This window comes from Balaenoptera borealis (assembly GCF_965194805.1).
Source record: "Balaenoptera borealis genome assembly, chromosome: X".
Lineage (NCBI taxonomy): Eukaryota > Metazoa > Chordata > Mammalia > Artiodactyla > Balaenopteridae > Balaenoptera > Balaenoptera borealis.
In genome coordinates, this window is record NC_138881.1 from 98,872,448 (window position 1) to 98,899,630 (window position 27,183).

Sequence of the window (27,183 nt, forward strand, 5' to 3'; positions counted from 1 at the left end):
AGAGTTGTTCATTTTATTTTTTTAATTTTAATTTTATTTATTTTTAAAATTTATTTTTAATTTTTTTTAAATTTTTGGCTGTGTTGGGCCTTTGTTGCTCTGCGCGGGCTTTCTCTGGTTGCGGCGAGCGGGGGCTATGCTTCGTTGCCGTGCGCGGGCTTCTCATTGCAGTGGCTTCTCTTGTTGCGGAGCATGGGCTCTAGGCACGTGGGCTTCAGTAGATGTGGCACGCGGGCTCAGTAGCTGTGGCACGTGAGCTCTACAGCACAGGCTCAGTAGTTGTGGCGCACCGGCTTAATTGCTCCGCAGCATGTGGGATCTTCCCGGGCCAGGGCTCGAACCCGTGTCCCCTGCATTGGCAGGTGGATTCTTAACCACTGCGCCACCAGGGAAGCCCTTAATTTTTATTTTAAAAAAAGTCTTATTGGAGTATAGTTGATTTACAATGTTGTGTTAGTTTCAGGTATACAGCAAAGTGAATCAGTTATACATATACCCACTCTTTTTTAGATTCTTCTCCCATGTAGGTCATTACAGAGTACTGAGTAGAGTTCCCTGTGCTATACAGTAGGACCTTATTAGTTATCTATTTTATGTATAGTAGTGTGTATCTGTCAATTATTATCATATTGAAAGTTATCATTCAAAATTAACATATAAATGCTTTGTGGATGATTTGTTGAGTCACATTTTATGTACCACTGCTCCTCTTCATCCACATAAATGGTTAAGTACGGATACAAAAGAACTGTGTTCGAAGCTAATTTTTCTTTCTAGAAGCTCAAACCCAAGTAGTGTTTTGGTTACATGAACTATAATCCTACTATATCATTAAAAACATAAACCTATTTCCTCAAAACATTTGGGTTAAGCACACAATCATGAGACTGTTATATTTTAAAATTATCTAAAATAACTTAGCTTGTGGGAGAACTAAAAACAAATCTACCTTTGAAAAATATTTATATTATCTTGAAACTTTCAGTTCTTATACATAGGAAAGGCACCCAGGGCTACTGTTTTTCCTGATTCATTTGACTGCTGAGAAGGAAAGGGGTAGTAGAGTAAGCCTGAATATTTAACTAAGATATGGAATGCATGAAAGAAGGATAAAGGAAAAGTTGGATTTTATATAATCCTTTAACTAATAATCCACCAACTTTTCTCAAAAATTAACATGGATTCTGAGAGGGAAGATTTCCAACGTAAAATCACATAGACATATCCTAAGCAAACAGGATGAAAGACAAGTAAATAGTATGGTACTAAGAAAAGAGGTGTTTCCTCAAAGCTCATAGGCAAGAAAGTTCTAAAACAAAGAGTGTTAGCGTAAACTATAGCACAAGTAAGATTTGTCAGGGACATGTCTCTTCTCCTTTAGAAATGGGCTTTAGGATATCTGCAGAGACACTAGGAATGAAAAACATAACCTTTAAGACAATATTGAGTGTTTATAAAAATGAAGAAATTTTCAAAAGGGCAAAAACATACAGTTATAATAAATGCTTCAAGGAGGTTAAGGAACCAACATTCTAATTACAGGAAATTTGTCAATATTGCAAAATTACTATGATATCATCTTGAAATAAACTTGCTTTAAATAGAGTTATCTAGAACAAAATTATTTTTTAATACTGTTATTTTGACGTGTATGTTTTTATAACTTCACAAATCATGCTTTACCCAGTTTGGTTCTTTTCTTTCAAACTAAGGAACTGATCACAACGAATATCTTAAGTGATAAGTACAATAGGTCAACAGTGTCTATGGTTAGTGATTAGTTCCAAGGAAATTATGGCACTGTACCTAGTTTGGCTCAGGACAACCACGTATTGCTAAGATCAGTGTAAAGCAATGTCAAGAGTTGATAAGTGTAAGCATCAAGTGTTATTAATTTAAGGGTCTCAACTAAAATGAGGCACTGTCCTCAGGAACCGGGTGACTGTAAGTAGTTCACTGATTGGTGGTTGTATGTACCCTCTCTTATCTATCAAAAAAGGCTGAAAATGACTCAGTAGGTGATGTGTCTCTATAGAATCAAGACTCATATCCTTACAGATTTACACATAGATGTTAGTACTTCTCAAGATCCAACTCCCATATTTAAAGGAAGAAAAAAATGACTGAGTCTATCTTAAAAGACTTCTAGAACCTCAGATTACTTTCCCACAGAATTCCATTTAAGAAACCTGTTTGTATAAAAGCATTAAGGTGAATAAAACCAAATTATAATATGTAACGTTATCAAACAGGTTAAGGAATATATCGTTATCAAACACTATTACTGTCTAATGTCATTTGATTACACAGAAGGCTTTTCTTAAATGATTCTATTTTGTAAAAATGCACCTGTACTATTTTCCCATCGACCTGCTTCTAGACCATATACGACATGACACCTCTCTCTAATGGCCAGAGTTTCACATCTATACAACAGATTCATGAGTCTACTCTAAACAGGCTACGACGGAGTCCACCACAGGAAAAGGTTTGATTTGAAAATGTCTTACCCCAGATATGAGAAATACTTTGCAGAAGTCCAAAACCGGCAGAATCTGTAGAAAACTGGCAGCTTCCAGTGTGTCTTGAAGGTTGTCCATATTAAGAGAAAGCTTTGCAGTGTAAATGAAATCAATAATTTTCCTTAAACCGACTTTGCTCACGCCATGAAGTTTAATGCACATTAAATCTTGTTCTTTCATTCCACCTTAAATAAAAAGACACTCCATTAAATGACCGTGGATAATTTAATTAAGGTCAAACTCACTTCTGCTGCTAACTAGATATGATAAAATCAGGGAAATTTTATTCTGTGTAGCATTTGTATCAGAGTCAGGTTTCTGCATATTTTACAGTTAAAAGAGAGTATTTTAAAAAGGAATATCTCTATACTAATGGAGGTGGTATATACGATGCAAGTGCTTCCAAAACATTCTCCTGTCACTTCAGATCTTCTGATGGATTAGAGATTGTATTAGTGGGGATTGTATTAGTCTCTGATGGCCCATTCAGATATGTGTCTGGGAAAGCAAAGCTATGAGATAAAGGTGGACAGAAGAATAAGAAAGGTACATCCGTTTTCCAGGTTAAAAAAGGGCCACCCACAACTGTACATACTGGGTGTCTATTCCTTTTGAAACTCTTTCTTCTTGTAAAGACACTGACCAAAAGAACTGAATCTTCCTTTACCAATACAAGGATTTAAACACATATTTTTCATACTGTTTTAACGTGGAAGCAGAGTTTAGAAAGGCAAGCTACCTGTGAACATAGCCTTGAAGTAATCACTAGCAGAGGCCATCATGACTCTGTGCACAGGGAAGGCGTCATCTGTGTCCCCTGGCATCAGGGTCACGTCACAGAGCAACCCTTCAAGTCGGAGCTGGTCAAACCCCTACAACAAGAACATGAGATGAGCCGCTAGGCAAGGTAAAATGGGAATACAGATCTCTGTGTGCTAGAATTCTCTTGACGTATTAACGTGTGGGGAATATATTTGGAACATAAAGCCAGTAGAATAATGACTCAGAAGAAGAAAAAAACTGAACAGCTTACTTGATATGTGGCAATATATATTTAACTCACTGTAGAAAAAAGATAAGATTAATTTGGATTAAGAACAAATAAGGAAAGAGTATATACATTCACTTATTTATATAACCATTGGCTTTCACAGTATTTTGGAAAAAAAATTACCATGTACACTTTATTTTCCCATGTGCAGAATTAGTTCCAGTTTGTGAAGAAGGAAAGAGTTCTGGAGATGGATGGTGATGATGGATGCACATTATGAATGTATTTAATACTGCTGAACGGTACACTTAAAAATGGTTAAGATGGTAAATTTTATGACATGCATATTTTATCACAATAAAAAATGGAGAATAAAAAAAGATTTTTGCAAGATGGAGTCTGTAGTTTCAAAAATGGAAATGTACTGTTATAAAAAATCATGAAGATACTCATACAAATTACTTTTATTTATTTATTTATTTTAATATATACAGCAGGTTCTTATTAGTTTAATTTATTTATTTGTTTGTTTATTTATTTATGGCTGCATTGGGTCTTCGTTGCTGCGCACGGGCTTTCTCTAGCTGCGGCGAGCGGGGGCTACTCCTCCATGCGGTGCGCGGGCTTCTCATTGCAGTGGCTTCTCTCTGTTGCAGAGCACCGGTTCTAGGCGCACGGCCTTCAGTAGTTGTGGCATGCGGGCTCAGTAGTTGTGGCACACGGGCTTAGTTGCTCTGCGGCACGTGGGATCTCCCCGGACCAGGGCTTGAACCCGTGTCCCCTGCATTAGCAGGAGGATTCTTAACCACTGTACCACCAGGGAAGTCCTACAAATTACTTTCTAATAATATAATGTAATATAATAATGTAATACAACAAGAACTAATAGCAAGGATTATTCTATCCCCTTCTTATTTTAATGACCCCAAATAAAACTTTTATTTAAAGTCGTGTTTCATGGATTTAAGAAGCAAAAGGCACGACATACTGAAGAATGCAGTTTCAGAAATAGTGATCCTGCACATATGTATAATATAAATCTTAGTCTAAACATCTTCTCGTCATAATTTTTAAATTGCTTTTTAAAGAAAATGCTTGAATCTACAGAACTAGAACTTCAAAGAGATAATGTGATCCAGCCACTTTCTCTCTGGAGAGAGATATAAATATTTTTATTCTAAAAATATTTATACATTATACATATACTTTAGAACAGGATTATGTATCACATTTTCCTCTCTCCAACAGTGATTGACATATGTTTTCGTTCACAAATATCAACTCTTTCACAAATGCCCCTTTTCCTTTGTAAACACAAACATTTCCCCACCCCCGCACCCCCTCAATATTTTCCTTTTTCCATTGCTAAATCATCTCCTGTTCCTGTTATTTAGAAAAGTAGAGGTAAAAAGAGATGTCCATTTTAGGGAACTATTTTCATGGAGAAGGTAGGAAGTGGCTTTTTGAAAATTCACATATGTAGTCTAAATTGCAGTAAGTTTAAGGGGATTGCCTTTCAAACGTAGGTGAGCATACGAGAACTGGGAAGTCCTGAATGCGACCACTGGGGCTGGGGATGGGATGGCCAAGCCACTGGGGAGGAGGGAGCCATCAGGGAGAAGAGCTGAGGGACTAGGATGCTTGAATTCCCCAGTGCTTGGCACATAGTTGGCACTTAACAAATGTTCAGTTAATGCTTGACCAAACAAACCAGACTTTACCCAGAAGCCACCACTTGGTATTAAAAACAACAACAACATGTAGAACTTGAATTCTGTAACAAGCTAACTAGAAACCAGGAACTTTATTTGTGAACCTACTCTCAATAATAAAATAAATTGTGCCTAGAGTGCTTATTTGTGGTAAACTGTACAGGCTAAGATGAGAGAAGAGGAATTGAACCAGGGTTTGGGGGGAAAAGGTTGGCTCCCAAGGGCTTGGCTTTTTTTCTCCTTCAGATAAATTTCATGTTTAAAAAATTTAGATATATGTTTGTTGTAAAAGTACAGAAGGATAAAAATTGAAAACTAAAGTCCACCTCTTCTACTTACTAAGAGTAACTACTGTTAACAGTTTAGTATATATACTTCCAGGCCACTTTCTACACATATGTGTATAGGAGTTTTTAAAGTAGGATACTACACTTACTGTTATGCATCTTTTTTGGGGAGGGGGGCCGCACAGCTACTGGCAAGTTAAAGCATATAGTTTATCTTGGGAAATTTATCATACTTTGGGTACTGGCAAAAAAGAGAGATGTCAAGATACCCATCAGATGAAACTAGGTACAGTATGCCGCCTTACTTTATTTTTATTCAGCAAATAACTTTTGAATCTTCCTCTCTAAGGTATATGTAGATAATATCTTTGAAAGGCAATCATGGCTTCTTCAGTCAAAAGCAATGATTGTATCTAATCAGTTATTTTCTTCCACTAAAAAAAAACCCAAAAACCTTCTCGGCTCATTTGCTGGCCCTCCTGCCTTTAAAATATTCCTACGAATATTTTATACTGAGAATTGAGTAATGTCAGTAGGCTTCTTTCCTACTATTTATTATTCCTTCTTTTCCCCTTTGAAAAAAGGCATGGCTAATGTTTCCTGCATCATTACCTGTGCCATTTCTCATTTGGTCCATATTCCATTAAAACTGCTTGTTGAGGTTTGTATTCAATCTTTAAAATCTCGACAGTTCAGCTAAGACACCAGGAGCTTTTACCCTCTTCACAGATTTGATCATTTTGCTTCCGTTTGCACTATTAAAAAAAAATCCTCTAACCGTTCTCAGTATAATCTGGCGTCCCCACAGAAAGGAAGCTGAGGCTCCTAGACCACTTTTATCACATTCTGAGTATTTTCTATCCTAAGTTTAATTTATCTACCTTTGGCAAATTGTCTGCTTTTGAGAGGTTTTGCATTTGTTTTCACCGCATGTAAAGTAGTTTCCCTTTCTATACATTTCATAACCTTTATTTTCAAATGCACAAATAATCCCACTATCCAATTCCATATTTGCTAATTTTATCCCTGATTATTGCTGTCCTTAACCAAATAAGATCTGTCAATTCAGACTGTTTTCATACAGACCTAAATATCTTGTTGTTATCTGTACTATCCCAGCTGTGTCTAAAGAGAAAAAAACTAAAGTTCCTTTACAACATACTTTGTCGTACAGAAGTACACAGTCGTTTTTCTAAACAACTTTTATACTCTAATCTTGTGAAGAACGTACACATGAAAAGAAGTGGGGCGGGGGGAACTTCACTGGTGGTTAAGACTGCACCTCCAATGCAAGGGGCGCGGGTTTGATTCCTGGTCGGGGAACTAAGATCCCACATGCTGCGCAGCACATCCAAGAAAATATAAAAATAATAAAAAATTAAAAATAAGAAAAAGGGGGGTCATTCTCTTCCACAATTCTCATCTGCCCTCTGTACGTCTACCTTTTGCTTTCACTGTTATAATCTTTCCCCCTATTTAACTCTAGGAAGATTCTTGAAGATACCTTGCACACTTAAAATGTGTCCTTTTATTATAAAATAATTTTCTTCCACCAAATTTGTACTGATTCCTCTTGCCAGAATTCTATAAACATTTTTGTCTATTTCTGCATGCTAATCCACGATATACAGATACAGCTGTGTTTTATGCAAAATTGCTCAAAGTTTCCCATTAGTCTTTTTGGAGTGTCTTTAAACTGTTTCTACTGCTTTAAACTCAACTTCTTTCTAGCTCAATCCTTATCTTAGTTCTCTATTTTTCTATTTTTTCCCGAGCCTTGGGTTCTATTTATGAGGGGATTGTTGTCTGTTCTCAATTTCTTTACTCTATTATTTCCCTTTCCCTCTTCTATTAACATCCCCATATCTTCTTTTTTATTTCTTCTTCACATCCTTTTAGGGAAAAAATAAGCATTAAAAAATAGGTTCTTAAAAAAAAGGTTCTTCTCTTCAATGTAGTAAATTTACCTAATATATCAAAACTTCAAATACTATTAAATAGAGGGAGGTACATATGTCATACTCTGAAGGACTGAAACATTTTAAATGAGTTTGATAAATTTTTAAATGGTCACGATAAAACAGAGGAGGGTATGCACTGACATTACACAACTATAATATAGAAACCTGATGAGCTACAAATAATGTATACCAAAAGTTGGTTGGACGGCAACAGCTTTCAAAATAAATATAATGCTACTGTGGAAAAAAAGGTAGACTGACACTCTCAGGTATTAAAAAGTAATCTGATAAGCAAATCTTTCCACTAAATTCTGCATTGGCAATAACTTACTAGCAGATTCTATCTAGTTTTGATCAGTGTAATTTCGAAAAGGAAGTGGAATAAAAAGGAAATGCATCCTAAGAAGAGCAATAAAAATTATTAACTTAAAATTGTTTTATGAACAAAAATTAAGGAACTAAAAGAAGAGAAGGTAGAGGAATAGGTTTACTCTAATCTTTAAGTAAATGTAATGTATTTGATCAAAGCAATACCACAGTCATGTTTTTATGAGACACTGTTCATTTCACTCAGAGGACAGAAAAGGAACAGATATTAATTAAACTCTATTCTCATTATATAACACTGCTTGGAGTTTAAAAACTGCTAATGGCTTTCTATCACTGCATCATATCATTATATAAGGCTTTAAAGACTTCTCTAATCTGGCCCCAACTCAACTGTTCAACCTTATTTTTCATTATTTCCCTAAGTATGCTGACCCATCTTATCAGGATGTTCTCCAGACTACCTCATTGGTAAAAACCCAGGCTTACTCCTTTTCCAGTACTTTTATTTATGCCAATTTATTGTGCTAAATTATGCTATTTTATTCTATTTTTCACATAGAATATCCTTCAAAGCCGAGTTCAAATTTGACCTCCTATGTAAAGCTATCTCTAACCAAATCTCTAAAAGACTTAGGCATCTGGAGTCTGTAATTAAATTTAGCATTTAATTACAGCTGACCCTTGAACAACATGGGTTTGAACTGCACAGATCCACTTACATGTGAATTTCTTTCAATAGTAAATATTGATACTACAGTACTACATGATCTGTGATTGGCTGAGTCTGCAGATGTGGAACTGCGGATACGTAGGGCCGACTGCATGGAGGGCTGGCACTCCTAACCCCCGCATTGTATAAGGGTCAATGTATAGCCCATAGATTTCTGTTTCCAGTAAAGATGAAGTAACAGGGAGTGGATTTACCTTACTTCTTTTTTATTTTTTTATTTTTTTATTTTTATTTTTTACCTTACTTCTTGAAACAACTCAAAATCAGGCAAAATATATAAAAAATAATAGTTTCAGGCTGGATGAAGGAGAGGATCTGTGAAAGAGGAGAAACAACTTAGCGGAGCCCCATGATTGTTTATGGCCTGGAGTTTCCAGAGGTACAGGGAGTGGGAACCCAGGCGAAGCCCAGCATTTTCCCAGGGTTGAGTGTCTTAGGGCAGCTAGGTTTGTAGGGCAGAATACAAGAGGGGAGCTCTGCACAGAGAGAGGGCTATGGAGATCTAAAAACAATCCCCCCTCAAGTATATAGATGAGTACTGATGAGTGCATTTGTCTGGGGCAAAGAACCACCTAAAAGGAGCACAGGGAACACTCTTCAAGGTTCACCAAATGCTGGAAACAGATCCTATTCAAACCACAAGACTGGTAATCTCATAATGCTAGGGCTTTGGGTAAAGAACTCAAAAGGATTTGTCTCAGTACTGGGAAAAAGTTTGCTCTAGAATAAGTGTGAGGTTCCACCTCACAAAGCTTAAAAATAAATAGAAAATACGTTAATGAAAACAGAAGAACTGGGGAAGAAATCAGAATGGAAAGTACCACCAAACTCATGGTGAGTCCCCACCCTACTCCCTACTTTTCCCCCCAGTGTACCCGAGCCTGGACTTAAGGCATCATATAACCTGGAGGCAGTCATCTGGGAGCAGACTAAGAAAGCTCTACTTCTGGCTGGAAGAGCAAGAAAAGGGATTCTGAAAGCTCACAGGGAGTGGAGAAAGATCCATTTTACTTTTTTTCCCTCTGTTTTCCTCTGAGCCCCAATCCCCAGGCAATTCCAAGGCACTGGTGGCAACAGTGACAGTGGTAACAGTGGTGACAGCAAATTCCTAAAATTCTGAGAGGAATCTTTTTTGATCAGATGAAGCCCCAGCTTTCAGGCCAGAGGACCATAAGGAGAGCCCTACAGAACTGGAAAGTACTGGGGAGATGGTGGAGACGGAGGGTCAGGAAAAAGAGACCCCACAAAGTTCCACATCGTGGAATACTGCTTAACAATAAAAAGGAATAGACTATTGATACACACAACAAAGTAAATGGATCTCGAAGATATTACACAAAGTAAAAGAAGCCACTCTCAAGAGCTCACAGACTGTATGATGTCATTTATATAATATTCTCAAAAGACAAAAACACAGTGACAGAAAACAGATCAGTAGTATCCAGGGCTTAGAGGTAGGGATAAGTGTGACTACCAAGTGTAACAAGAGAGCATGTTAGGATAATAGAACAGTCCTGCATCTTAATTGTGGTGATGATTACATGAAACAGTATATCTATGAAAACTCACATACGTATAGATCAATTAAAAAAAATCAGTTTTACTGTATGTTAGTTAAAAATAAAAAGTAAAAAGATGGCAAAAGATATGCCAAGCTAACACGAATTAAAAGAAACCTGGCATGACTATAATATCAGACAAAATAGATTTCAGAGCAAAGACTATTATCAGTCTGATGAAAGATCTCAGCTTCCTCGAGAAACTAGAAAGAGCAGAGCAAATTAATTCCAAATTAAGCAGGAGAATGGAAATAATAAAGATCAAAGTGGAGATGAATGAAATATAAAACAGAAAAATAGAGAAATGTTTAAAAAGCAACCAAAAAGCTGGTTCTTTGAGAAGATTCATACATCTGATAAAACTCCAGCCAGGCTGATTAGGGGGAAAAAAATGGAGAAAATACAAATTATCAATAACAGCATTGAGAGAGGTGATATCAGTAGAGACTCTACAAATATTAAAAGGATAACAAGAAAATATGAACAACTGTATGCCCATAAATTTGACAACTCAGTTGAAATGGACAAATTCTTTGAAAGACACAAGCTGCTAATAATTATTCTAGAAGAAATAGATAAACTGAGTAGCCATATATATACTATAAAACTGAATTTTCACTGATTAATTCTACCTTACATTTAAGGAAGAAATAACACCAATTCTACAAAAACAGATCCAGAAACTTAAAAGGCGGAAACATGTCCCAATTCATTCTACAAGGCCATTATTATCCTACCAAAACCAGACAAAGATAATCAAAGAAAACTAAGACCAAAGACCCTCATGACCATAGATGCAAAAATTCCTACTATTTTAGCAAATCAAATTTAATAATATATAAAAAGGATAATACATCATGAGCAAGTGGGGTTTATTCCTATAATGCATGGTTGCTTTAGCATTCAAAAATCAATTAATATAATTCACATTATTAATAGACTAAAAAAGAAAAATGATAAGATCATCTCAATAGGTGCAAAAAAGCATTTGACAAAATCCAACATCAATTTCTGATTTGAAAAAAAAAAAAACTCTCAGCAAACTAGGAACAGAAAGAAACTTCCTCAAATCTATACCTAACCTAACATCACACTTAATGGTGAAAGAATGAATGCATTCCCCCTAGTATTAGGACAAAGCAAGAATGTACACTCTGATCACTTCTATTCAACATTTTTCTGGAGTTTCTACCCAGTGCAATAAGGCAAGAAAAAGAAATAAGAGGCATCAGACTGGAAAGGAAGAAATAAAACTATCTTTATTTATAGGCAAAATGGTTGTCTATGTAGAAAATCCTAGAGAATCTACAAAAAAGTTTCTAGAACTAATAAGTCAGTTTTTCAAGGTTGCAAGATACAAGATGAATAATCAGTAACAAACAGTAGTTTTATATACTAGCAACGATCAGAAATTGAAAGTATGTATTTGAGCATATTTAACTCTCGGTTGGTATGCACTGGTCCTCTCTATCACTTAAAACATGCTAAATATCAAAACAACAAAAAAACTCATTTGAAAGAGCAGGGTAATAATACACTAAAGTGGCCTAAAAGGAAAGGTGGTAGATTCTCTTCCAACTTATATACTAAAGATACACACTCAAATGGAAGTATTAGAATAACCTATTGTACCCTAACCTGAGTACCTGAAGAACTATCCCCAAGAAAAATTATATATTCATTTCTCTATATTCTAGGTGACATCCAGGAAACTGAAATAAAGAAATAAAAAGTTTTAATAAAAACTTCAACAATCTGGATTATTCAAGCTCTTCTTTTATAAAATATAACTTATTCTAAAATCGTTATGCCTTTCTTATGTTAATAATATATTTTAAAACTTGTTTATCTTATGATCATAAAACTTTTAAATAGGGTACAGTTCATCAACATGACACGATCAGCAACCCAAACGTTTACCTTAGGATAAGTATTTCATGAGGTTAGCCCACTGGAAAGCAATGCAAGTTAATTTGTATAGGCTCTTGAGAAAAGCCATTTCTTTAGCAGTCTATTACATAGATAATAACTTGAGACAATACAACCAAATCTGTCATTGACTTTACAACTAAAGTTGGACAGAGAAAATAAATAGGTAAAATGGAGGACAGTACGGAAGAGCAATCTGATAGGCACCAATCTTAACATGAGAAAATATCCATTAGGCGTCTAGACATCTGGAGCCGGGAGGCATTTTCAAGCTTGATAGGCTGAAACATGGTACTCTACTTATGGCCTCCTTGTCCTAACAGGGATGCTTCCAAATGGCAGTTAACATTTTTTCTCTATGGTCCCCCCATTCACCCCCATTTTGACAGGGGAAGGGAAGAAGGGCAGGCAGGCATGAAGACACTCTGTGTAATTCTGTTATTTCTATTAAGAATAAAATCTTTACTGTATCACTCGTGCCAAATTATCTTTTAGCCTTTAATATATATTTTTATACTTATATTCAGTGAAAACTTAATATTTAAAGACATTAAAAAGAGAATAGATTTTAGAGCAAGATTAGAAGAAATACAAATTTACATTTAGAAAACCTGTGTTCAAGTCCTGGTTTTTCTCCCTTAGTGGGCAAGTAAATTTGGGCAAACCTTCTAATTTCCCTGAGCTTCAGTTTCCCAATCTATAAAATGGGGATAATAATTCTTGCCTTTTCTACCTCACAAAATTGTTTCACATATTAATGAGGCAAGCATATGTGAAAGTGACTTATAAGTGCTATCCAAATTCATTTATACCATAAACAATATCAATAAGAGCAGTAAAAAGCATTGAGTACTTCCTCTGTGCCAGGTACTGGGCTAGGCTCTTTATATGTATTATCCCTTTCAATGATAATAATAATATTAATAAATAACAATAATTATAATCTATTGACATTTATTAATCATTCACCATGTGCCCCAGCACTAGATCACACGCAGACAGAAACAACAAATTAGACTCTAGATCTTGCGGATCTCACTGATAGGTGATATTGATGGGCTAAGAGGGGGGTAAAGCAGAAGCTGTTTACTCTGCCTAGGTTACACAAATTCCAGCTTTAAAAGGCATTGAAATTAGCTGTCAGAAGAACAGATCCATGGGAGAAACTGTTTTCAGACGTCTCACTCTGCAGAATTACCCACTGCATAACTGTAGTGGGAAGAATGCGAGTTTAGGCCGAAACTGGAATTCCAGTTTTACCGCTTACCATTTAAGATGGATCATTATGAATAAATAGGGGTTTACCAGACCAGGAAATTTAAGTAAGGGCATTCCAGGGAGAAGGGATGAGTACAAAGGCACTTAAGTGTAAAAGAATAACATATTTTAGAGAATAATGAAAAATCAGAAGTCTTCCAGAAATTTGCCTTGACTATCTGTCCCATTAACTCTACTAAGGTAGAGCAGTAGCAAAGATCATATGGTTGAATGGATAAAGGATTGAAGATTGGCAGAGTAGTTATGGAAGGCCAAAAAGGGACCACAAAACTGAAGGTGCTGGGAGAAAATACTTGCAAATCATGTATCTGCTAGGGGATTTGTGTCTAGAATATATAAAGAACTCTTACCACTGAATAATAAAAAGATAAATAACTCAACTAAAAAAATGGAGAACTGACCTGAAGAGACAGTTCTCCAAAGATGATATACAAATGGCCATAAGCAAAAATGAAAAGATGCTCAATATCATTAGCACTCAGGGAAATACAAATCAAAACCGTGAGATACCACTTCACACCTTCTAGTATGGCAATAATCAAAAAGATAAATAACACATGTTGGCAAGAATATAGAAAAATTGGAATCCTCATACTTTACGGATGGGAATGTAAAATACAGTCACTTGGGAAAACACCCTGGCAGTTGTTCAAAAGATTAAACAGAATGATATATCACCCAGCAATTCCACTCCTAGGTTATATACAAAAGATAGATGAAAACATGTCCATACAGACACTCACACACGAATGTTCACAGCATGATTATTCACAATAGCCAAAAAGTGGAAACAACCCAAATGTCCATGAATGGATGAATGGATTTTTATAAAAGTGGTATATCCATACAACGGAATATTATTTAGTCATAAAAAGGTAAGAAGTACTGATGCATACTATAGTGTGGAGGAACCTTGAAAACACCATCCTAAGTAAAAGAAACCAGTCACAAAAGACCATATATTGTATAATTCCATTTACATGAAATATATAGAATAGGTAAAACTATGGAGATAGATGATAGTAGACTAATGATCGTCTAGGGTTAGGAAAGGGGTTGGGGGTAGATGGGGAATGACTACTAATGGATACATACAAGGTGATAATATAGATGAAAATTAAAGTTGTTACTTTAAAAAAATGAAGATGCTAAGAAGGGTATGATTTGATGAATCACCACAGGATGGGGTTTAAAAGATGTTAACAGCCTGGGATAACAGGGTGAAGCCAAAGGATGGACGTTTTCCACGAGAAGTAACCACAGTTGTAGCAGTAGTAAAGGAGTGAGGGAAGTGAAATAATTCTTGATTTCACCAATTACTACTTAAGCAAACCCTGGTTAATCTTCCTTACTTGAGTAAAAGTATTTTGCACTGCTAACTCCATCACGAATTCTCCCGGAATTTGTTCAGAGTTCTAGGAATTCAAGCCTATCAGGTATCAAAATTATTTCCAGGCACTTTCTTTGACAGCCTAGTTTCCTGAAGCCTATTCAGTGGAGACAGTCTGCTGGAGCAGATCAAGCCAACCAGATGGACACCTTCTTTGGCACACCCATCACTTCCGATCAACATTTCCTCTGACACCTTCCCTGTTTGGCTCAAATGGAAGGAAAATAAGTGGATATTTATTATGCACCTTACTTTCCCATAAATTGTGACATTTAATCCTCACATCCACTACGCACATTACCGATAAGGAAACTGGCCCGTAGGGGATAAAGACTTTCCCAAAGTCACATAACTAGCTGGTAAGTGGTAAAACTAGGATTCCACTTTTAGCCTAAACTCATGTCCTTCCCACTGTAGTTGTGCACTAGGGTATCCTTCAAAGTGAGACTTCTTTAAATAGTTTCTCCCCATGGATCTGTTCCCCTGACAGCTACTTTCAATGCCTTTTGAAGCTGGAGCTTGTGTGATTGCTAATTTTAAAACAATGATAACATTTACACATTAAACACTTCTCTAGCTTGTTCCCTTGACAACCATACACCTAAGATTAGATACCAAAAAAACCCAGTCTCTGTTGGTGCTTGGACTTAAAAAATCTCAGTTAGTGAGAACATAATTTTTAATAGACTTTTAAAGAGAGCATACAATGTTTTTCAATAGCAATATGGAGTGGTACCTCTACACCACCACAGAAAATATTATAACATAAAAAATCAGTTGAAGAAAGAATGAACTCTCGGGTTACTTTCACATCTCCATTCTTACCACCAGCCTAGACCAACAAAGGCCAAGCTAAAACGTGACAGAGCTAAGGGTTCTAAGACCCAGCTACAACTGTTTGGTCACCATTATATTTTTTAAATTACACAGGTTAGACACAAAAATATTTCCATAGTAAAAAAAAATTAGTGCAGGATTACCCAGAGCAAAAAGTGTAAGACATCATTCACCAGCCTCCCTTATGTTTCCAGACGTTTTGCTATGCATTTATATGCATGTATATGTATACATATTGTATATTATTTCTACAAATAGACAGGATTATACAATATATATTGCCCTGTTACTTTTTTTTAAGCAGCTTTGTTAAGATATAACTAACATACCATACAATACACCCATTTTTTTTAACTTATTATTTTATATTGGGGTATAGTTGATTAACAGTGTTGTGTAAGTTTCAGGTGTACAACAAAGTGATTCAGTTATACATATACATGTATCTATTCTTTTTTAAATTCTTTTTCCAGTTAGGCTGTTACAGAATATTGAGCAGAGTTCCCTGTGCTATACAGTGGGTCCTTGTTGGTTATCTATTTTAAATATAGCAGTGAGTACATGTCAATCCATCCATTTAAACTGGACAATTCAGTATATGTACAACCATCTCCACAATCAATTTTAGGATATTTTCATCACCTCAAAAAGAAACCCCGCTTCCTTTAGCTATCATCCTTATATCCTCTGATTTTCACCAATTCTGAGGAATCACTAGTCTATGTTCTCTGTCTCTGTACATTTCCCTATTCTGCAAATTCCGTATGAATGGAATCATATAAAATGTGGTCTTCGTGACTAGTTTCTTTCACTTAGCGTAATGTTTTCCAGGTTAATCCATGTTGTAGCTTGTATCAGAACTTCATTCCCTTATATAGCTGAATAATATTCCATTGTGTAGCTATGCCACAGCTGTCCTATTATTTTTTTCATTTAATATTTCCTTTCCATTCAGTACACACAGATCTAGCTCACTCTTTTTAGTGACTGCACAGTATTACACAGTTCTGATGCAACATAATTTAAGTAACCATTTCCCTATTGATGGATATTTAAGCTATTTCCAGTGTGTCCCCATTATAACAATAACTTGTAATCTCCATATGATACGTAGGCAGAAAGGGAGAGGCCATCTCTCTTGGTGGAAAAAGGACTCTGCCTCTAGAACAGTGGTTCCAAAAAGTATGTTCCCTGGACCTACAGCATCACCTGGGAACTTGTTAGAAATGCACATTTCTGGGCCCGACCCGCAGAGTTTTTGAATCAGAAACTCTGAGATGGTGCCCACTGCTCCCTGTTTAACAAGCCCTTCTCCTTGTGATTCTGATATGCAATAAAATTTGAGGATCACTGTTCTAAATCTCTTTGACTGCACTGCAGTGGCTTTCATTAGTTGGTTTAAGGTAAACTTTAAAAATTAGCAGGACCACAAAAGTTGGCTTTAACACATGACTATGGTCATGGATAGGGCAGAAGTATAGTGGAGGGGTAAGTGAGTTTCTATGTTTCTTTAGAGAAAGTACCGTAATATAACAAAAAACCTCTTCCTTTCATGCTTTTCCTAACTGTTTGACCCCTTATTCTCTTCTTCCCGTAATCTTGTAAAACCAACAATTAAACCATTTACATAAACTAAGATACCAGGAGATGGGAAGCTTCTCCTTCCTGACTCTCTCGTTTCTGTTGATGATATGATGAACCATAAAACCCAGATCCCATTAGAATTGAAACATTGGAAAAATGAGATTTCAATGAATCACAGATGGGAACTAGAAGAAAATTTAGAAATCTCCTAGTCGAGAGTCATAGTTTGGAGATAAGGAAAATGAATCCCAGAGAAATTACATGACACAGCTAGGCCACACAGCAAGTGCAAGCCTCTTTCTCTCATTATGCTATATACTATACTATATACTATATACTGCTGAACTATCATGGTTCTTGACCAAGGATATGCGTTCGTACCAAATTCATCTGGGGAAATTTCTTTAAAAAATATATTTAGAAGGATTTATTTTCCTTAACTTACTAAGCTGAGAAGACTGATATAATTTGACTATATCTAAAAGGAATTTATGGACATCAAGCATTATACTATTGCCCTCTAACTCAGCAACACCCACCGAGGTCAGGGAGTGTCCACAATAGTCAGAAGTACTTGGACTGCTTATCCCTATGTTAAACAGCTCCACATTGCAGGGTTTTGGTGTTCTTTTGGCTTTCTATTGTTTTTCTGTCCTCTCCTTTGATGTCAGTTATTACTTCTTGCATGTATCAGTGTGTTTGCGTCCAGCGGCCCTCACCCCTACTCCCATACCTACAATTGCCAATGTGAGTTGAGACACCAAATAAATACGATCTTGAGAACTATGATAAAGGTGATGGGAAAATAGGTTGTGAGGGAGGAACTAGAAAATTTAATATGGGGACTTTGTGATATTTACCTTGGCTGAGACATAATGAAAAGTCAATGTTGCCAGACACAACATTCTGTAAGAATGTGGCATGAGAGCAAGACCTCCCTTACACAAATGAAACAAAGAATGAACTCAGAATTTTTTTTAACATCAGGAAGGTACGCAGTTTTTCCCCCCTCAAGGTTTCTCCTCTATTTGTTTGCTCTTTGTTTTTTTTATTAATAAACTTTATTTTTAAGAGCAGTTTTAGGTTCACAGCAAAACTGAGCAGAAAGTACACAGAGTACCCACAAACCCCCTGTCCACACACAGGCACAACCTCTCCCACTAGTGACATCCCACACCACAAAAACCCTGGGTGGTTTTTAAAGCTATGAATAATGCAACAGTGAGATTACCTGTAACACCACAGAACTGTGGGTATTGCTGGTAAAGATGCGTGTGGTTCCCGCCTTGGAAGACTGCAAATGGGAGGAGAGGCCCATTTCGCTGCTTCCAAGGGACAATTTCATGTGTTGGTCTTCCTCTTCCACTAGAGATCTGAAAAGATTTTTAAATCAGAAAGAAAAACAAATGAAAACTTGTCATATAATTCACAACTGGATGATTCAGAGAAACAGTCACTCTCTGATTATGTGCCAATCATCTGACTATGGAATATACTGAATGTTGTTTCACTGTATTTTAGGCTCATACCATTCTACATCATAGAAGAAATAGATATATATTTGTAAAAAGCTTTCCAAGGTCAGAAGAGATAAATGGGAACTGAGAAATCAACTAAAAGCTGGCTCAAAACTATAATTACAAAGGGTTTGTTTTTCTAGTGCCAAAGTAATTGTTTTGGTATTGGGTTGTTTAGGTAGCAATACCATCAAATTGTGTTATTCACAGTTAAAATTACTTTGGAATACCTACTTTTAGAAAGATAAAAATAATATTTATCATTTATTGAACAGTCACTATATATCAGGTATTTGCCAAGAAATTTACACACATGATCTCATATAATCCTCAAAACAATCCATTGCAACAGGTATTACTAGTATCTCCTTTTTATTAAGGGTAGGGAAAATGAGCTACAGAAGGGTTAAAAATTACTTACCTAAGGTCACAAAGTTATTAAAGGGACTGGACCAGGATTTGAATCTAAGTTTAGTCTGTTTCCAAACTCCAAAGACCCCGTAAGTAAAAGTCAAAGACTAACTGTGGTATCCTAATACATTACTTCCTCTTGTGTTACTATAGCTCTAATCAACCCCAACTGAACAAAAAAATTTACACATGAAATAATTCCTTTTTCTAGCAGTATCTCTCACTAAGTAATCACTTGGGATTATTTAGCTAAACAGCTACAGTGTAGTGGCCTTTTCATCTTCCCAAACAAACAAATAATAAAAATAATAAAGGTAAGCTATGCCCATGTATATATCACATTAGCAATTTTTCAGGGACCATAAAAAGCATTAGAGAACCTGTAGTCAACCTGTAGTTAGTTTCACGGAGAAAGTGGCGAAATAATAGTTAAAGGCCTCAGGTTACACTAAAAATTGACCATCGTGGTACAACCTTTCATTATTCCTTAGACTAGGCGGACTTGTGTTTCCTTAAGTATACACTGCTAAAACCGTTTCTGAATCACCTGAGAGCAGGGAGCCCCATGGTTCTGAACGGGTTTGTGCATTCATGATGGGCAGACTGCTAAAATGGACATTAAGAAGGGAGGAAGGAAGAATGGATTTCCAAGTGCTAGAACTCTGCCTTTTTCCTATTTATTTCTAACTTCCCGAAGGTTGAATTATTGGTTTCTCTAACTTGGCTCTATCCAATACCATAAAGATTTCACCTTTTCCCCTACCATACCTATAATCTAAGTTGATCAGTTTTAATAGGAAAAAAAGTTTTACGACCATACCATACTTTTAACAAAGATCCTGCTTTTTGAATTTCAACACCAACCAAATGGCTTTAAATTCTGCAATAATTAGCAAAAATCCTGGCCTTAAGGGTGACATCAATTCTTCTTAACGATATTAGAGCCATAGTATAACCAAAAAATGAATTAATAATATATAACCATGTTTTATTCAATTCTCATGGATATTTAATAAAGAAGAGAATAATTTAAATAAGATTTTAACAAGCATAAAAGAAAATGAATATAGTTTTCCACTAGCTTCAGAAATAGCTTTTGAAAAGAAATTATATACATGATATATAGCATACATACATTTGCAGACACTTTTAACCAGCTTTCGCAGACAGACATTTAATTACAGAATCAAATGGAAAAGTGGGAAATAGATTGATGGTGACTGGTATCCCTAACCAGAAAATTTCCATTCATCCAGAATTATTTTAATGGGACATTCAAGCAGAATGTTTCATTAGTTTCTGTATTCCCTGCACAGAACCTGGCACATGCGAGGTTTAATATATGTCATCTGAATGAATACAGAATCTCATTTCTGTGGATCATTCCAGAGACATTTCTTTATCATGCGGTGCTTTAAATGACCGTCAATTATCATTTTACAGAACCACAGATGTAAATGGGACAGGAGTAAAGCTGAAACCGCACTGCCCCATGACATATCCTGGAAATTGTTTGTTTTTTTTTTTAAATAAACTATAGATCACAACTTGTTTCCATGTCATTTGTCTCTTGCTCTTAAAATCGAAAGGCAGAATATAAAAATGCAGCCTTTTCTTGGCAAGATAATATGTCTGGCTTTCTAACTAATTACTTCAAAAGCTAAAGAAGTCTTCACTAAAATCCTCTTCTTCATGACTTCTTATCAACATCTTTTGACTTTTTAACATTCAGAACACTCCCTATTATTTCTGCATCAGTAACAGCACATGTCATGTCAACCCCCTCAGCAGATTCAATATTCCCTTCTATCTCCTTTTCATTAAGTCTATTGACTGGATGTGAAGAGCATTGTTCTTCAACAGTGCAAGGAGGTGAAACCTCTCTGCAAACTCCAAGCCACAATGACACCAAACTATCCTTAAAGGAATGATTATCTGAGTAATTCCAAGAACAAATAACATTTTTAATCTTATCCTTTCTAAGTCATATGGTTGAAAGCAATAAAAGGAGCAGTGGTTCTCAGTGGGGGGAGGGGCATCAATGTCTGGAGACACTTTACGTGGTCGCAGGGTAGGGGGGCGTTGCTACTCTCATCTATCTAGTGGGATGCTGTTAAACATCCTACAATGCCCAGGAAAGGTCTCCAAGGCAAAGCTGTGCTCAGGCAAAAATTTCAAGAATGCCAAGGTTGAGAAACCCTGGTACAGAGGGATTAACCTCCTCAAGACAGATTTTCTAAAGAAATTTCATGTCCTAAATAACTTCCCAGTCTGAGAGTTAACTCCATGAGGTAATGCTGGCAGTCAGAAACACAGTAGGATTATTAATTACCACTAACTCCTCCAAGACTGCCTAATAATAGAATACCTCTGCTCTCCTCCAGTCCATCAATTTGAAAAATCAACTGTTTACAGGAGATAAGTAGATAATAGCTTTGAAGTTTATAAGATAATTATGCAGAAAGGCTTTTGTCCTATGTAAACTCATGGAAGAATAATTCCTAAGTCGGCTTTAAACAACTGTTATTTGGAGAGAAAAAAAAAAACAATTGTTATTTGGATTCACTTTTACATGCCAATTTAGAATCAAGCAAACTCTGTCCAAATAGTCCTATTTCATCAAAACTGTAGAATTATTCATGGGAGAGATTGTGTTCATCAATTTTCTTTTGAAAAATTGAATCTTTTTCTTCCAGCGTCTATATATTGCTACCACACCATTCCCGCCCGCCCCGCTACCGCTGGACACATCTTATTTTGTAAACAGTGACCAACCACAGAGCATGAAAGCAATCTTTCACAAAGTGTACATGAGTCACTCAACTGCACTTGCTCAAAGAGAACAATTACTTTTTCGAAGAGCATTAGGTAGAGAGGGAAGCACTGCCTGATGGTCTTACTGAAAGCTCTGCAAAGCTGGTCAAACCAAACATACATAGACTGTGGCATTTCTTTGTACTACTATTTGAAGACAAAGGAAATAGTCTAAGCAATTGTCACATGTTAACAGGGTGATACTAACATTGTAATGTTGCCTCAAAGCCTTCCATATTTAAAAAATTACCCCAAGGGAAACAGGTGTAAATGACATAGGGACACAATTCATAAATATAAAAGTACAAATGATTAACAGATAGAAAAATGTTCAACTCCATTAGTACTCCAGAATATGCAAATTAAAGCAAACCTGTAAACTTATAAAAGAGTAGAGTAGAAGATATACTCTCAAAATTGCTAGTGCAAACATATATTAAGCCTCTGCCATCTGCACGGCATTGTTCACTCATGGATTTTTTAATGAAAAATTTTAAATCATCAAATGTACAAATTCTTTTCCTTTTTACACTGAACATCATGACAATAAAGGATTGTGTATTACTGGTGGGTGGGCTGCAGCAAGAGTGTTCTGTCAATCTGGTTCAAATATGTTTTCTACAATGAATAGTTCTGTACAGGTAATAGTTTGGTAGATGTTCTATGAAGAACCGTGTACTTAGAATTCACTATAGCAGTCGGGTTTGTTGGTATGCCATATGGGGAAGGGAAGAGTATCTCATAATTGCATCATTTGGCTCCAAAGCCTCAAATAGTCTTAGGACACTCATCAGTCTCAATAAAACATGCCGATAGGATACATGCACTTGCAGAAAAAACATACTGCCCAAGACTATCAGAATACATGTCAAGTTGTTCCCTTTACTTTACTTGTTTTTACTTCTGAGGGTAAAAAATAAGTGAATCAGAGAAAAACCAGAAAGGTAAAAGTATATCGATGCCTTTAACTTTTCTCTCTTTAGTTCCTGATCAGTTTGACAGCACTTCTTGCTTGTGACTATTACATTACAAAGTGGTTAAACCTGACAATGTATGTAATTCTAATAACATAATGCCACTGTTAACAAAAGAACAGGGGTTTCTGAGTTAGTGTCAAAAGTATTATTCAAATACTGCAATTTCCCAGAGTAATAATATTATTCTAACTGAAAGTCAGCGCCAGTGGGTTGGTGTGCAAGAAGAGCAAAAATAACAAAACAAAACAAAAATAAAAGTCATGAATGGTATAACAACACAACAAGTCAGGTTGGTTAATCAAGGCACTGACTCATGCTTTACCACCCGTCCCCCAGAAAAATAAAATACATATTTCTCACACTCACAATTTAAAAAGAAAATCAAGAAAAAGGCTTTCTTCAAAGAAGAACTCCCCCGCCATTTGTTTTTCTGCTCTGAAACAGAGAAGTGTCTGCTAGCCGCAGCATTTGCTAAATGAAACATTTCTTGCTATAAAGTTGCATTGGCAGGTGGGGGAAAAATTCAGCCACCTGTTCTCACATTCATTTGAATTTGAGTGCTAAATCCGTCAAGGTATTTCCTTCCCCCATGAGAAATAAATTAAAAACTTAAGATGGTATTAGTCATTTCCCATTGATTTTTCTATAGATTCAAAGTATGCATTCTGCATTGAATTCTAAAGATATTAATAATCTTCCTACCACACAAAATTTAGAATCAACTCTCCTTCACCCCTCCCATCAAAAACTGAATGATACACACACACACACACACACACACACACATACACATATACACATTCTCTCAATTTCCATTAAGAATAAAAAGGAAGTGTTTTTAAAAATAAGAAGGAAAATTTCCAATTCATGAAGTAAGTTAATATATATAAAATAAGCCTGGTATTTTCTTTAAAAGAAAAACACCTTAAAACCTAAAATATTTAAAGATATGTCCCAGGAATTCCCTGGCATCTAGTGGTTAGAACTCTGCGCTTCCACTGCAGGGGTCCTGGGTTCAATCCCTGGTCGGGGAACTAAGATCCCACAAGCCGCACGGCAGGGCCAAAAATAAATAAATAAATAAACTGCTTTAAAAAATAAAAAAATTAAAAATAAATAAAAGTAAAGATTTAAAAAAATAAAAAAATAAAGATACGTCCCAACTAAAATGACATTTACGGTATCATTGTACAAGGAAATCATAAATATCATAGCAACTTCTCTCTTTTTTTTTTAACATCTTTATTGGAGTATAATTGCTTTACAATGGTGTGTTAGTTTCTGCTGTATAACAAAGTGAATCAGCTATACAGATACATACATCCCCATATCCCCTCCCTCTTGCGTCTCCCTCCCACCCTCCCTATCCCACCCCTCTAGGTGGTCACAAAGCACCGAGCTGATCTCCCTGTGGGAGCAACTTCTCTTAAGAAGGCGTAAATTAATCGCTATTTAAGAAACTATGGAGAACGTGTCTCCTCAACAAGGTGTTTGCCTGAAAGAAGTCAAGAAAAGATAAAGCTTTGGTTAGTTATTTGTATTTTTTAATGACATAAGTATAAGTACATTATTGTCAACTTGCAATAAATCTGCTAATGGAAATCTTTAGCATAGATGATATAAAATAGCTGCTAATCTTTCCGAGGCTTTCTTTTCTGCTGCAGCTATATACCAGAGCCCTCAAAAGAGAAAAAAATTTCAAGGTGATAGGGTCAGACTGTAAAATGATTTTCCAAAGTAAAGAAGCTTCTTTATATGCAAATGTCTGATTTAAAATAAAATCACATTAATAAATAGCTGATGTCAGTTTTAACATAGGAATAAGATCATCTACCCAGCACCTGCTGTGTACTAGGCAGTGTGCCAGACACGTTCTCTATGCTACTTAATCCTCATAACAATCCCATTTTAAAGACAGGAAACTGAAGCTCAGAGAGTTTAAGGCCTCACCATGAATCTGGTAACTATGATTTGAACCTGAGTCTGATTCCAGAGACCAAATTGTTCCCATCACACCAAGCCTAAAAAATGTAAAATAGCAGAGTAGAGGCCATAAAGCAATCAACGTTTCAGTGTTTAACTTATAAACATGAGGAAGATCTCAGAGAGGCACATTCTGTTATAGGGAAGCAATTTGTTGGTTGAATTACTTCAGTCTAAAATTACCCACTTTTACCACTACTTCCATAACAACAATACCAATGCTAAAAATCTCTCATGCCATTCTCCCAACACATCTGGGGTCAGGAGGGAGCATATCCTAGGATATAACTCAGATCAGATTCAGGGAGAACTTGACATTACTGATACCAACATTTAAAAGAACAGATTCTGAATTCCAAAGCCACCCATCGCCATCACAGAAATAGCACTATGACACAGATGAGGGAATTGGGCTAAACAAATGGAATGACAAATGATAGTCCACTCTAACAGGATGAAAGTTAATTATCCAAACCATAAAGCATTTGCATTGAATACCTCAATCCTGTCCCTGAAACACTTTCAGATCAATGTTTGCTCCTTCTATCTACCATATTTCAAAACTTTAGTCTTCCTTCATCTTTTAAAATTCATATACCAATTAAACTACATCAAGTCTCATGCATCTAGACTAGAAAATTCTACCGTTTGGAAGCTTGGTTTATATACTATTTCTCATTCTTTACATTTCTCATAATATTTGGATGAAAGATATAGATAGATAGATGATAGATAGATAGATACATGAAGCAGAAATACAAGAGTATAATCTATAAAAATATTGAATCACTATGTTGTATGTACACCTGAAACTAATACAACATTGTAAATCAACTATACTTCAATTTTAAAAAAATGAATTCTAAATGTTGATTCCATACCTACTATATAAAAAAAGCTAAGTCGAAGTCGAAGCTCCCTTGCCTTAAGGAGCCATATAAGGTGAGCAAGTACACAAGTGGTAGTGGTGGGAGAGAGAGAGCAATATGGACGTGTAGGTTGGGGGAAACAGCACGGACTCCCATCACCGTCAACAGTCCCCTTCCCAGTGCACAGAGGAAATAGTTATAATCCTCTGAAAGGATGTTCCCTGCCCCCCTACAGCCAGCGCCAGCCTGGTCGTTGAGAAGTCTGAGCTATACCTGAGGTCAGGAGCATGCCTTCTCCTTCTTCTATCCCCAAATGAAGAAACTGGAACAGGAGCTCCAACACCCAGGCCACCTTTCTATAAAGGAGCTTTTTGCTCCCAGAGGACTTATATTAACCAAGGTATCACTTTATTCCTATTATCTGTAGCTCACCGACTTTGAAATTTGACTATGGTGCTATAGTGCGTATCAATGGAAAAGTGTTATTACTAAAGAACTGGGCTTTCACTTGCCTAAAATTTCAGTTTATTAAATATTCAAACATCCAAGTTATCCAATTTTAGAATTTATTATAAAGGCAGATTCCACAAACTCAAAACCAATCAGAAATCACTGAGACAAATCTCTTTGGGAACAGGAGGAATCATTAATCAAGTGGTAAAAATCCAATCCTTTTCTGTCTTTTCTGAATTTCCTAGTTATATTCAGCTTCGCAAAGTCAGTAATTCATGACCAGGTCTTAAGGGAATGTTTATTTTTCTTTTAAAAGGAAACATGATAAAAAAAAACCAAAGAGTAAGACTTTCCAACTTAAACGTAATAGCCAATTGTACTCCATGTTTTAAGAATTATAATTGAAGAAAAAAAATTGAAAGAAAAAAAAAAAAAAGAATTATAATTGGCAGCTCTACGAGTCCCACTGATTCTGTCTTCAAAGCCTGTAATAAATGTAACAAATCTCACCCTTGATTTTGCAATGACCTAGCAGCATCTCGAATTATTTCAATGAATGTATCAAATCATTCATTTAAATGTAATGTTTAATATGATTTAATCACACCAATGTTTTAATATGACAGCCAATATTTTTAAGACAGGGGAAGGTAATACAAAAAGAGAAATCAAAGACAGACTCTAAACCCAAAGAGTCACACTAAGGATAGCTCTCTCAAGTTTGTTTCAGACGTGGAGCTTGGTGAAGCAAAAAGTCTAATTTTAGTACAATTTTTCATATTAAAATTATTTTCCATTTTGTACATATTTGCCTCACCATTAAGGTTTTTTTCAAAATAAAACTTAGCTCTAAGACTTTAAGTTATCCCTCTTGTACAATGCTTACCATAAAGAAAAAAACCATTCCTGACCTTAAGTTCTTAGGTTGTTAGAAAATGAAAGAAATCTTGACAGTCACTTACAGCTCGCTCACCTATCTACACATTCAGGCATCATATTCTAAGAGTAGAAAGGCAGAAATGACTTCTGATTTTTCTCCTGAAATGCCA

The 27,183-nt window shown here is 35.9% G+C and overlaps 1 protein-coding gene across 19 annotated transcripts in view; it reads right to left on the reverse strand.

Annotated features, from left to right (window-relative positions):
* The window catches only part of KLHL13 (kelch like family member 13), a 386,710-nt gene that overhangs the window by 18,610 nt on the left and 340,917 nt on the right, over window positions 1-27,183 (reverse strand). For 18 of the 19 annotated variants that reach the window (XM_082377201.1, XM_082377217.1, XM_082377213.1 and 15 more), the window contains 3 exons: window positions 18,342-18,483; window positions 3,262-3,394; window positions 2,511-2,707 (listed from right to left, as the gene is read on the reverse strand). In XM_082377201.1, the coding sequence (XP_082233327.1) occupies window positions 2,511-2,707; window positions 3,262-3,394; window positions 18,342-18,483 (472 nt within the window). Of the gene's footprint in view, window positions 1-2,510; window positions 2,708-3,261; window positions 3,395-18,341; window positions 18,484-23,195; window positions 24,309-27,183 lie in introns of those variants that run through there. The other variant, XM_082377211.1, reaches the window with a different exon arrangement.